At 40.4% G+C, this 13,778-nt stretch overlaps 1 protein-coding gene across 1 annotated transcript in view; it reads right to left on the bottom strand.

Moving 5' to 3' along the window:
• Positions 1–6,788: 6,788 nt before the first annotated feature.
• LOC110965831 (E3 ubiquitin-protein ligase RNF43) overlaps positions 6,789–13,778 on the bottom strand; it is a 126,974-nt gene continuing 119,984 nt past the window's right edge. Inside the window, exons 3-9 of the mRNA XM_022214994.2 lie at positions 11,865–11,939; positions 11,611–11,742; positions 11,209–11,310; positions 10,947–11,117; positions 10,746–10,848; positions 8,911–10,407; positions 6,789–8,722 (exon numbers count right to left, since the gene is read on the bottom strand). Of these exons, the coding sequence (XP_022070686.2) occupies positions 8,697–8,722; positions 8,911–10,407; positions 10,746–10,848; positions 10,947–11,117; positions 11,209–11,310; positions 11,611–11,742; positions 11,865–11,939 (2,106 nt within the window). The 3' untranslated portion in view covers positions 6,789–8,696. The remainder of the gene's footprint in view (positions 8,723–8,910; positions 10,408–10,745; positions 10,849–10,946; positions 11,118–11,208; positions 11,311–11,610; positions 11,743–11,864; positions 11,940–13,778) is intronic.

Genomic DNA, 13,778 nt, shown 5'->3' on the forward strand with positions numbered 1-13,778 from the left:
TGATTGGAACACCTGATTCTGATTATTTGGATGAGTGAGCAAATACTTTTGACAATATAGTGTAGCTCAAGTGGGAATATTTTTTTGTAACAAGTAAGAAATTTTATAATTTCTAAAGTATTATCACTTGGAAAGTAATTGTGTCAGTTTTCCCTGTATGTCTCACAGATTTTGTAATAGTCCAGGATACATGTGAGATACAAGTTCTTCTTCCATTTTGTATTAGTTACCACAAAACATCCATCCATCCATTCTCTATACACCGCATTATCCTCACTAGGGTTGCGGGGGGTGCTGGAGTCTATCTCAGCTGATTCGGACGAATGCAGGGGACACCCTGGACAGGTCGCCAGTCTGTCACAGAGCTACATATACAGACAAACACTCACATTCACACCTACGGGCAATTTAGAGCTATCAATTAACCTCAGCATGTTTTTGGACTGTGGGAGAAAGCCAGAGTGCCCGGAGAAGACCCACGAATGCACAGGGAGAACATGCAAACTCCATGCAGAAAGATCCCAGGCCCAGGCTGGGATTTGAACCGGGGATCTTCTTGCTGCAAGGCAAAAGTGCTAACCACTACTCCAATGTGCAGCCCTACTATAAAACAGAGCTCCTGCTTTAGATTTCTGCACATTTTTTTCACAATTAATATTTTGAGCAGCATATTATACTGTGTACTTTTTAATAGATATTTCTCTGATTCTTTAAATAGAACCTTCTCAAGGGTTCTAGCAGAAAACATTGAAAATCATTATAATTGTATAACTACATCAGACACTATGACACAATATTTGGTTGACAACAAACACTGCATATCATAACAACACACCATCCTCAACATGAAGCATGGTGGTGGCAGCATCATGATGTGGGGAGCAGTCTTTGGAAGGCTTGTAAATAATGAGGGTAAAATGAATACAGCAGAGTAAAATTCTGGAGGACAACCTGATTCTGTGTGCAAGAAGAACTGTGACCTAGGATAAGATTTGTTTTACTTTATACCATAGGTATAAAGTAAAAGTTATACAGAAATGGTTGAACGACAACAAGTTAGGTGTTCTGAAGTGGCCATGTCAGAGTCCAGAGATCAACAAATTCTGAATTTGTGGCCGGACTTAAAAAGGATCGATCCCTAATGATCCCTGTGTCACCTGACAGAGCTTGAGCAGTTTTGCAAAAAAAAAGAATTTGGTGAAATTACAGAGTCCAAATGTGCAAGGTTGACTGAGACTATCTGCAAAGGCTCAATGCTGTAATTGCGGCCAAAGATGCAACTACTGAATGCTGATGTATACATCTCTATACACTACTGGTCAAAAGTTTCAGAATGCCCCAATTTTTCATTTTTTTTTATTGAAATTCAAGTAGTTAAAGCCCAAAGAATAGCTTGGAATGATACAAAGGTAAGAGGTGAACTGCCAGAGGTTAAAAAAAGGTGAAGTTATGCAAAACTGAAAAATAATGTACATTTCAGAATTATACAAAACGTCTTTTTTTCAGGGAACAAGAAAAGGGTTAACAACTTAAATTTGTTCTGCAGCAATGGAGGTTGATCAAGCCTTGAAAGTTGGTGCTACCAAATCCTACGGATGTCCCAACCTTTCTTGACAGTGTGGGACATCAACTATCAAACATCGAGCAGGAAGCGTGATGATGTGGGGCTGTTTTGCTGGATCTAAGGTCACTGACTTGTACAGAGTGAGAGGTACCCTTAACTAAAATGACTACCACAGCATTCTGCAGCACCATGCAGTACCCTCTGGTATGTTCCTAGTTGGTCAGGGCAAGGTAATAACCCAAAACATAAGTCCAAGCTATGCAAGAACTACCTTAGAAAGAAAGAAGAAGAAGTCCAGCTTGAAACCACAGCATGGCCAGCACAGCCTCCAGACTTAAACCTCATGGAGCTGGTTTGGGATGAACTGGACAGAAGAGTAAAAGCAAGGCAGCCTACAAGTACCACACATTTCTGGGAACTTCTACAACAGAGTTTGGAAGAACTTTCTGAAGAATATTTGATTTCCATTATGTAAAGAATGACACGTGTTCTGTTGTTAGATCTGCCAAAGGTGCCTCTAAGCACCATTTTATAAGGTTTGCGCATTACATGAATGATTGGTTTATATATTGATGTTTTGATGTGTTCATGCATTTGTATTTGTTGCTTTGAAAGAGATGTTGCATTTCATATGTATTGGATGGAGTTCCAGGGTTGTTTGCAAGAAAATCAGTGCATGCAGCTTTGCTGTAGAGGGCGCATTTGTGTTCTATCTGTTATTACCGATGAAGATGAAATTGTTCTGTTTTGACTTGAGAAAATAAAACGATGGCCGACGGAGCAGCCAGTCGTGGTGTGTCGTGCGTGCCGTGGTGCGATGGCGACATTTTTCATACACGTAAAAGATAAGTCTCAGTGTCAGTCATTCCCAAGAAGAGGTTAATTAAGAAACAAAGAAAGCAACGAATTAAAGATTAGCCTCTACAGTGGCCGCTTTGATAAGTCAAAAGATTAGAATACATTTTGGTTATTATACTGATTTTTTTAACTTCATTTGTTTTATTTGTTCTATGCTTTCATTTGAAAGTACATTAAGACATGAAAATGCATAATGTATCATAAAAAACTGAAATAATTGGGGTATTTTAAAATTTTTGACCAGTAGTGTATATTCATAAAGAATTGGCTTTACTATGTAGAAATATTTAATTTTGAAATGAAAGTTTCAATGAAAGCAGAAAATGATATATATATATATATATATATATATATATATATAAAGTTTATATATATAAACTTTATATATATTTATATATATAAAGTTTGGAAACACCTAGTTTTTTATGATTTTTGAGAGACATATGCATGATTCTTTTTTTTTTTTGAACATATATTTATTATTTTTGCAATATAACAAAACTCAACAACATTCACACCCAAAACACCCAGTCAAATGGCAGTAGAAAATAAATAGTTAAATAAATAGAATACAACAAATAACTACATTAGCACACATTGTACACACAAACAACCATCAATCAATCAGATCAAAGGAGGTAATAATAAGGATAAATGTACGTAGACAGTCTTAAAGTTCCACAATTAATAACAATAATGAAGGAAAGGGGAGAAAAAAAAAAAAAAAAAAAACACCTTTTCAAATGTCTGTGGCCTCATGCATTCCTGATTGTTATTCCATTGTCCTATTCCTCCACTGTCTCCTCTATGTCTCCAGTTCTCAAAAGTTCCAAAAACATCTTCCAAACTTCATAAAATTCAGAAGCCCTCTTTCTGATAATATAGGTCAGTTTCTCAAGAGCAAGGGCTGAGGTTACGTTGTTTAACCAGTGAGTAAAAGAGGGGCAACCAACATTTTTCCAGTATAGTGCAATACAACGTTTGGCCTGTAGCAAACATAGGTCAACCATTTTTCTTTCTTTACAAGATAGAGCACATTTATCTGGATAGATGCCTAAAATGCACAGCTTAGGACATAGTGGTACAGGGGATGTTGTAATTTGAGAGATATACTTTAAAACAGAGTTCCAGAATTTTTGAATCTCTTCGCAATTCCACAAACAGTGATATAAAGTACCTTGATGCTTGTTACATTTATAACATAAATCAGGTATGTTAGGGTCAAACTTATTTAATTGTACAGGAGAGATGTATGTACGCATTATCCAGTTAAATTGTATCATTCTTAATCGAGTGTTGATAGTTTGAGTGTGTATTTTTAAACATATTTTAGCCCATTCACTGCTTGTTATATCTTTTTGTAAATCTCGTATCCACTCCTGTCTCTTACTGTCAGAGTTTTCATTATGCCTTTCCACTATCATGTTATAGAACATAGAAATCAGTCTTTTGCCAAAGCAGTTTTTTGTAACATGGGTTTCTAGAATGGAGAGTGGAGGTTGTTGAACTGAATTGTTTAAGTTTGCCAGAATAAAACTTCTAAGTTGTAAGTACTTAAAGAAATGTTTTTGCGGTATATCATACTTTGCTTTTAACTCATTAAATGACATTAGAGTATAATCTTTGTATACATCTTGAAGTTTCACTATACCTTTGTTCAACCATGTTTTAAAACCCATATCATTTTTTGCTGGAGCAAAGCGCTCATTACCCCAAATGGGGGAGAAACATGATAACCCTGGGGAGTCACCTAAAAATCTCTGAACAGCGTTCCAAACAACAATAGTGTTTTTGATGAAAGGATTAGTGGTGCTCTTATTCAAAGTTTTAAAGGAAGCGGAAAATAGATAGTTATCCAGTGCTAATCCTTTTGAGCTAAGCTTTTCAACCTCTAGCCAGGGCAAGTGGACATCTTCAGAAAACCAAAACATTGTGGCCCTAAGCTGCGCAGCCCAATAGTACATATGCATGATTCTATTGTTTATCTGCTACAAACTAGGTTATTTAACAGTATTAAGATTTATTTTTGATCAAATAAATATAAAAATGTACAGATATTGGTACAAAAAGGTCAATTTTCATCAAACTGTCACCTCAGTCATTACCAGTAGGTTTTGGATGAAATACATGCAGCTGTATTTTGATCCACTTCATATGTTTCTGTTTACAACAGGGTTTGAGCACATACTAACTCATTATATGCATGTAGGTTAAATGCCTTATAGACCATGATTTAGTGCATTGATGCATGGAAAACAGGTTGGTCTTTGAGCATTGAAACAGGGTAGTATATAAGGCAGTGACACATCTTGTTTAGTGTTAGTAGTTTCAAAAATGGCAGGAAAGAATCAAATCTCTATTTAAAAATGCCAGTCTGTAGTTGTTTTGAGAAATGAAGGCTATTCTTTGCGAGCTATAGCCAAGAAATTGAAGATTTCATTAAAAGGCGTTTACTACTGCCTGCAGAGAAAAAACAGTACTGGGTCCAACAAAGACAGAAAAAGGAGTGGAAGGCCAAAATGTACCACTCCACAAGAGGACAAGTATCTCAGGGTGTCCAGCCTTCGCAACAGACACTTAACTCGTCCTCAGCTTACAGCAGAGCTCAATGATACACGTGATGTACCAGTGTCAACATCAACTGTTGCTAGGAGGCTCAGAGATGCAGGGCTGATGGGCAGAATTTCCTGCAAGAAACCACTCCTTAAGGCTGCTAATAAAGCAAAGCGACTAAAGTGGGCGAAAGCACACAAGAATTGGACAGTGAATGACTGGAAGAAAGTTCTGTGGACAGACGAGTCCAAATTTGAGATTATTGGTTCTAAGAGAAGAACGTATGTGAGACGCAGAACAGGAGAGAAAATGTTACCAGACTGCCTCACACCTACAGTCAAACATGGAGGTGGAAACGTAATGGTTTGGGGCTGTTTTGGAGCAGGGATGGTTGGAGACTTATTCCGAGTGAAAGGAATATTGAACCAACATGGCTACCATTCCATAATTCAACGCCATGCAATTCCATCTGGACTGCGGCTAATTGGAACCAACTTCACCATGCAACAAGACAATGACCCCAAGCACACATCCAAGCTCTGTAGGCGTTATTTAGAGAGCAAACAGTCAGCTGGAGTGTTATCTATCACGGAATGGCCTGCCCAGTCACCAGACCTAAATCCGATTGAACTGCTTTGGGACGAACTGGACCGTAAGGTCAGAAAGAAATGTCCAACTTCCCAAGAACACCTTTGGCAGGTTTTACTAGAGGCATGGCAAGAGAGAGAGAGAGAGATTCCCCGTGTTCAGAGAAAACTTTGTTCCTAGAATTTATCTGAGATCAAATAAAATTAGCAATTATTAATAAATTATCTTTATTAATTTTCTGGGAAGTAGACCCAAAACTATCAGGCTGACTTCAGGTGTATCATTTTATTCACAATGCTGGCATGCAAACATTCTCTTTGTATTCTCCTGAAAAAAAAATTCAGCACAGAGATTTTATTTCAAAATAATTTATTTGCATATAATTGGAATGAAGACAGGTTGATACATCTGTAATGGCACCAGTCAGTTTCCATATAGAAACATTCAGTCTATACAGAAACCACTCTTTCTTTCAAACCTGGACAAAATGGATAAATATATTAGTAAATAAATATATTAGTGACATGTCACTATATTGAAATGTTCTATTATATATAAAATACAACACTATTTCATTTGTGTTTTTGTTGTTCTCTTTTTGTACACAAAGTATCCAAAATATACTGACACATCCCTTAAAGTTCTGGAAGGACTTTTTTGTTACTCTATTAGAAAAAGGCAGTTTCAGCTCATTATTCTTGAAAAACATAAAAACAAACACATAAACAACACAAAGACAAAGATCTTGAACAAGATGAAATCACACCAGATATTCTGCAGCATCACAAAAAGCTTTTTTTTTTTTCATGTGCTGATGGTTTCGGGCTTACTTTATATTAATACTATGATTTTATGTTGTTTTTCATTTTATATAAAAATCTGCTGAAGCCAAAGTGCTGCTTGTAATTCAGTCATTTCCATCTCAGTTTCTGAGACTGTTTGGGTATGAAAAGGAAACCCTGATACTTTAGCTAGAGGACGCTGTGTTGACACATTCAAAGTGAGGTATTAGTATGAGGGACTGCAGGTGAAACATTCTGCATGATTGTCCAAAACTATTGAGTTCAAAATGACTTGCACTTCAGTTCTAGCATGTTCTCTCTTGTCAGCACAGAGAATCATGCAGAGATTCAAAGAAAGGCCTGGAGCAGGAAAAAGGCACAACACACACAACAAAGTGTTAAAGATTTTGCCTCTTTGGTTAGACAGGTAAGAGCTTTGTGAGTTGGGGGGGGGGGGTCCTGATTTAGGATTATGAACAGTTTGAATGAATAAATGAGGGTCATGTGAGGTTTTAGTAAGTGCAACTGCAACATCCATGAGTGCTTTCTCGGCTGTATCTGCAGTCTGACTGCAAAAATAAATCACACTTCCAGTGAGCCTTTAAGGGAAAGTCTGCTCTAAAAACAGAATAGTTACCCCTCTGATCTCAGATTAGTTAGTCTGTGAGCATGAAGAAATCAGTGGTTAAACAGAAGATAAGTGAGCCATCTTTGATGGCATAGTGAGGCCTACTTTTAACCGCAATTATTTTCTTGGAATATAAACACTTTTTGCCAGTGTGGGAGTATTAGGTAAAAAAGACTAAACCTTGTTTTGGCTGTTCGCAGTTTTGACATGATTAAACATTTTTAGATATATCACACTGTAAAAAGTCTTTCCAACACCTCTGATTTCTGCTTCAATGGGGATCTTCCTTCAAGTGCCTTAAGCTCAAAAACAGGGACTGGCAATGCACATTTACCACAACAAAGGATTTTCACTGATTCTGGTATTACTACTGTAACTAAGATGAATTCTTCCCATTTTTCCAGTGTTTGATGGTTCTGGACATATTTTTCAGGGACTACTCATTACACTTTGAAATTATGGGAAAGGCACACTAAGCTTTAGTTAAACTGCTACAACAACAAACCGAGCTGATGTTATTGGGTCTATCTAGCATGGCTTTACTCCACTTATGCTATCTTATGGTCATTATGTCATTTCTATGGCTGCAGTATGGAAGCTTTTACCTAGAGCCTTAGATGCTGGAAGACAATTTTAACCTTTTAGGAGGATAATAAAACATTGTGATGAGTTAGAGGAGTCGAGGATATAATTGTTATCCTTCTGATGAAGCCTATTCACTGATCCCGGGATTAAACAGCACCGAGGTCAAACATGTAAAGTAACCACTGGCAAGAGAAATGACAAAATCAAGACAATAGCTTGTAATGACAATAACAAAATTCAGTCAAACTAGTTCCTTTAGAAAGTTGCAAAAAAAAATTACCCTGGTGGGCATAATACCCCCTCCCCCCAAAAAATAAAATAAAATAAAATAAAATAAAAATAAAAAATAAAAAAAATCCAAACATAAGCAAAACAGCTGCCATTATTGAAATAATGAAAACAAGCCCCATGCAAGGCAAGCTCAGCAACCTCAGTGAATGCTTGTTGCTTGAGGGGCTGAGCATCAACCTTCCTCTCCTTTTGGACAAGGTGGACTGCTGGGAGGATAACTTTTTTGTTGAGTTTATGTGAGCTACATGACAAAAAAGAAAAAAAGAAAAAAATCACTACAGCAGTACCTTTAAAGACTCCCTGTGTGAGGCGTGTTAAGAAATCTTTGCTGAGGTAGGCTGGAGAGAAAAGCATCTCTCAGCTGAGACTGGACTCAGCGAAGGAAGGTGAAGATTGCGCATGTAAGAGTTAAGTACCTCAAAGACAAATCAAGTTATTTTGTAAAAGAGTGAGCGATGCAGAGATGGATTCTCACTTCATGAGGGCTCAACACCCAAAGCAAGGATCATTCATTAGATGTCACCAAGGAGCTTGGGAACTTATGATTTTGTAAATATTCTTCCTATAACTGACGAGGTGCGTTCCCCAGTAACACCCTGTCTTCACATGTTCAATTAATTAAGTATATTTTGATATTAAATATCACAAAAGGTTCAGTATTATTCTAATTTCACTTTTCGTAATGAAGATCATTTCATCATTATAGCTTGGAATCCTGGAGGCAGCTGGGGAATCATCTGAATGAAGGCTTTGCTGGTGGAATTATATAGAAGATGTGGGAGCCGATGAGAGGCTATACTAGTATGGCTCCTGTGTAGCAGTGTGATAATGGGGATGCAACAAGTTTTCACACTCCAGACTCCTCTTCTGATCCTGTGGACACAAAAACACATCAAGTCACACTTAAATTACAATGAAAAACAAAGAATCAATACGACAGAGTCACAAAGTCAACACAAATGATGGTCAAAGCTAAGAAAGCAAGACCGTGATTGTAGTCAGTGGAAATTATGGTTTAAAATCAGACAACTGATTATTAAAGATACAGAGGTGACACCCACCCTGACTGTGGTGTAATGACTGGCAGTATAAACAAATGTCTGTGTTGTGGTCAGCAGCAGGCCCCTGGTGGAACCTGCAGGGTGACCGGTCCATCGAGATCCCAGGTCCCAGGAGCTGAGGCTCCGAGTGGGACTGCTGCACCTGTTTTTGCCAAACAACATGGGCTCCGGCACAGCAAGACCAGTCATCCATCCCCCCCGAGTCCAGAATGAGGGGTACAGGGAGCAAGGCAGGGTGCAGCTCAGGGGGAGAGCAGCAGAACCCCTGGCCCTGACCGTAGTGGATGTGGATGCTACGATCGTCCTGCATATCCAGGCTCTGGTGGAAACGAACAGAAGGACCATCAAGCACACAGCCCCCCACTCGCCCAAGAGGAGCTGCAGCATGTCCCTGGTGGCAGCAGTGGGGCTGGAGCTGTAAGGGAATGGGGGACACGAGGACAGGAGGTCTTGTGGGGCTGCTGGGGTCATGGTCTTGACACTCCATCACAGGACTGGGCAGATCAGTGGGATCTGGTTTGGGGCAGTGGCAGGGGCTGTGCTTTGGAGGGCACACAGGGGAGTCTTTGTCCAGGACAAGGTTAGCAGGGGCAGCTGCAGCTGCTCCCTGCTCCTCATCTGAGCCTCTGTTGGGGCCTTGGCTGTGCTCCCCCTCCTCATAGTGGTGGTGTCTGTGGCGGTGGTAGTGGATGTGGCTGAATACAGTCTGCGGCTGTTCTTCAGGGCAGCCCGCTTTGTTCACTACAGAATCCAGAGACCTGGGCCGGGTCTGGGAACCAGCCTCCAGACTGTTTCTGCGAGGAGCGCGCCCAGGACCCGGCCCATAATACACCAAAGGATCATAGTCACTACTTAGAGAGCTACGGAAGGTGGACCAGCTGCCATAAACTCCCTGCAGGGACACATCAGTACAGTTGAGAACTGAGTCACTGGAGGAACCGTGGCATGGCCCAGAGCTGGAGTCACTTGCTGGCCCGTCAGCCAAGTATCCACTGCGCTCTGTGTGATAGCTGGCTCCTGAGCAGCTACCATCGTCCTGCCGGCTGTGGGTCAGTGCTCCACGGGCCTGTGGTGTGACGGAGACAGAGTGATGTAGTCTCGAGCTGGATGCGCTGCGCTGGGCTGGACAGGATGAGCGATAGTTGTGGCATGACCGACGGGGGGTGTAGTGGTATGTGGAAGTCCTGCAGTTACCTCCAATCCTGTGGGGCCTCCCCGGACCCTCTGCAGAAAGGTGGTACCCACAGCCTGAGCCCAGTGGCCTGCTGGTGAGGAAACGTAAATTCTGAGTGTCCATGGGAGAAGAGCCATTGTAGTGGCCCAGATTGGGATAAGGTCCAGAGGGCCCATGAGGATAGTGAGGCCTCATAGAGAAGGGAACAGCATGCTGGGGAAAGGGGTGGTTATGAGGGCCACTGTAAGGCTGAGGATGCAGGAACCCTTGACTTTGCTCTGGACTCTGTTGGAGTCTGCTCCTCTGGGCCTGTCGCTCGGTCCCTGTGGAGCACAGCAGTGTCAGAATACAGTGGTAATTTCATTTTGTACAGCAGTTACAAACTGTGAGTTATGTCATGCCTTACAGTGGCTGTCGTTACTAAAATTGTAAATATATTTAAATTCCAAATTTTAAATTCCAAAGAGCTGCACAGACCTGTTTCCCAAAGAAAAGAAATACACAAACTTTGCAAAGTTTCCTTTGGCAAAATTTTCCTGCTCAAAATTAAACTTTAAAAATGACCTTAGTATTTTGATGTAGCCAGTAAAATAGAAAGATTCCTTCAATCTTCCTGCATCTGTGCCATCTCTACCAGAACCAGAAATCTACTTGTCCTCACCCATGATGTTGTGCATGCAGAGGGGACAGGTACGGTGCTGCAGCAGCCAGGGGTCGACACAGTCTTTATGGAACTCATGAGCACAGGAGATTATCCTCAGATGCTGGGATGAAAATGAGCCAGAGGCAGAGCTGACGATAAATAACTAACAAGAAACAGCTGAATCATATACAGTATATTTGTTACTCTCTCTCCTCTTACCTGCCCATCCTGAAATTCCTCCAGGCAGATGGCACATACGGGGCTGGAGTTGGAGCTGCTGGCTGAACCCCAGGTCCCACGGTGGCGCTGTGAGCCTGAGCAGCCCTGAGAACTGTAGGTTTTAGTCTCCAATCTACTGATGGCCCGCATAGTCTGCTGATGGACAGAGTCCTGTGAGTACAAGAGAGGAAAGTTAGAAAAAACATCTGAAAGATCTCTGGCGGGCTATCTATTGCCTACAAACAGTGTTACTTTCACTCACCCAGGTTCTGTTGGACTTGCATTTGTAGCGGAAAGCAAAGATTAGGACGATGGTGAGAATAGCCAGGACGATAGTGAGCAGGATACCAACATCATAATGTGGCTAAAAAAGGAAAAAGAGCAGAAATTATACTCTTTTGACACATCTCGCATAAATAAAAGACTCTCTTTTAAAACTTAGAACACTAGCATGGCCTTTACATGAATTTGCCCAATTTCACAGTTGGGAAAAATTCAGTCCACATCAATATCAATGTGTTTCACACCAAAACATTTACAAATTACCTCTCGGCTAAGATGACGTACATTTTTCCTTTTTCTGTTCTGCTACTTCCCACAGGAATTCCTCCTTTTTCAGCCAGTGAAAGAAAAATCAGAGATGTTTCTACGTTTTATTGCTTACCCATTTAGCCTCCATCTTGATCTCAATGACAACTTTGGCCTCCTCGTTCTTGTTGACCAAACCCATCAGCTCCTCAGCATCATCAGCCTCCACCAGAACAACTGGACGGGGAAGGGAGTCTATTTCCCGCAGCTGTGTATGTGCAGGAGGAAGAAGATACAGCAACACTATGAGTGTGACATCTCCTCATGCTATTTTTTGTTTTTCTTGTGTTTTATAAAAGAATAAAGTTGTAGCTGTGCCTACACGCTCACCTCAGCAGCAGCATTGACGTCATCGCTGACATCAAAGATAACAGCTTGAGCTCCTTTATCCAGCGCCATGCGAGCCTGAAGGAAACAGCACAGGACAGATGACAGTTAAAACACAAAACATACAGACAGCAATGCATCCAAATCACTCCTGTAAAATTTGTGAAGAATTGTTGAATGGATCTGATATGAATAAGAGTGAAAAAGTGCATCTTCAGCAGGCAGCTCGTCACCCAAGCAACACTCAACATCACCCTCACAGAGGTCAGTTATACAGTGGACTCTTCATGAATATGTGTGTCAGTACCTCAAAGCATCACTAGATGGCAGTCATGCCATGGGCCTCAGGCCTCACAATGCAGACCAAAGTACATCTCCTCCTGCCACTTTATCATCTGACTCTGGACACCAGAGTGTGTAAGTGATAAGGCCTTGACACAATCTTCAGTCTGATCTAAACGTTTGTCCAATTTGTCGAGAGAATATGAATGGATGAAAAGATCATTTGATTAAGTAAAACAAAAGGGGGAAATCCTGAATGTAAGAAAATAAGTGCAGTATCAGCCTGACATGCAAATAAGGCACATTTTATAGGCAAACTGGGCCCTTAACGTGTGCTGCATCTCTCCCATGCTATTTATTTGCACACTCCCTGATTAAAGTTATAGCGCCAAACAGTATCCCTAAATCCCTTCATCTTAATGCACTGTGTGGCATTTCAATATATGAACAGCTTGGAGGAAAAATGAATATCTATAATTAAGGAACAAGTTGCAAGTTGCTGTCAACTTGAGTAACATTATCTTTATTTCACCTGTCTCCTCTTCCTGACCCACATATAGAAACAGACACACAGTCACTGGAGCATAACAGACACGAGCAGAGAAGGAGAAGAGAGCCTCAAAACAGCAGCAGACACACACTGAGCTAAAAAGAAGAAAATAGATCTAATACTATGAATACATTTTTTTTGAAGGGTTCAGGGCACTAGCTGGACTACCCTTTGCTATTTTACTGTAGTGCTGGAGGCCACTGGACTATTTGCAAGATGGGATGGTCAACAACTTCAAAGAGAGGGACTCTCATGCACTAACATGCGCTAACATGCTCGCATTACCGAGCTGGCTTTCAAAAGACAAAACAGAGAGGCTTGGACTACAGTGCACACAGTGAACATTATTATTACCCTATATCTTTACATGGCACATAGCTGCTGCTATATTAATACTATTTGTACGTTCAAAATCTTGAATATTGCACTTTTAAACACAAGTGACAATAACATAGTAATGCTAAATGTTGAAACCATGTGAAATATATTGCATATGTAGGAGAGAGTCATGGGGTTCAGTTGTTGCTGGACTAGATGAACATCATCAGTAACAAAGCATAATCTATCAAAATTTTTCTGACACCTATGTAACATAAGCCACCATAAGCCACTGGTTGTCTCAGACCAAGTAATTGCTTTGTAGCCAAAGTCCTAGGTGTAACTGTTCGATGAAGGGTGCATTTTCAGCTGGAAAATAACGAATGTTGTTCTACATCTTAGGTTAGATACTACATATCTCCTCATTCTAGTTTCAAATTCAAAGAACAGATACGGGATTACAATTGATTTTGTCATCTGACAAGCTGCAAGAACGTGAGTACACATCTTACTTTTAGCATTTACTAAAACTTCTTTTCAATGCTGCTAGCCCACAGCAGTTTCACCTGATCAGAACTAGTATCTGTAGTGTCATTTTATCAGCCAAACAGTGATGCACTCCAGTCACCGGAGGAATGTTTACAGATGAAAGCTGTAAATTCCATATTTCGATAGATATAAATACTGTATCAACAGCGCACTTCAAATATGACAAGGAGGAAGCAGCCAGTCATTCAGTCTATGTTAAGATTACAATGCATCATTTG

The sequence above is a fragment of the Acanthochromis polyacanthus genome, chromosome 17 (genome assembly GCF_021347895.1).
Source record: "Acanthochromis polyacanthus isolate Apoly-LR-REF ecotype Palm Island chromosome 17, KAUST_Apoly_ChrSc, whole genome shotgun sequence".
Classification (NCBI taxonomy): domain Eukaryota; kingdom Metazoa; phylum Chordata; class Actinopteri; family Pomacentridae; genus Acanthochromis; species Acanthochromis polyacanthus.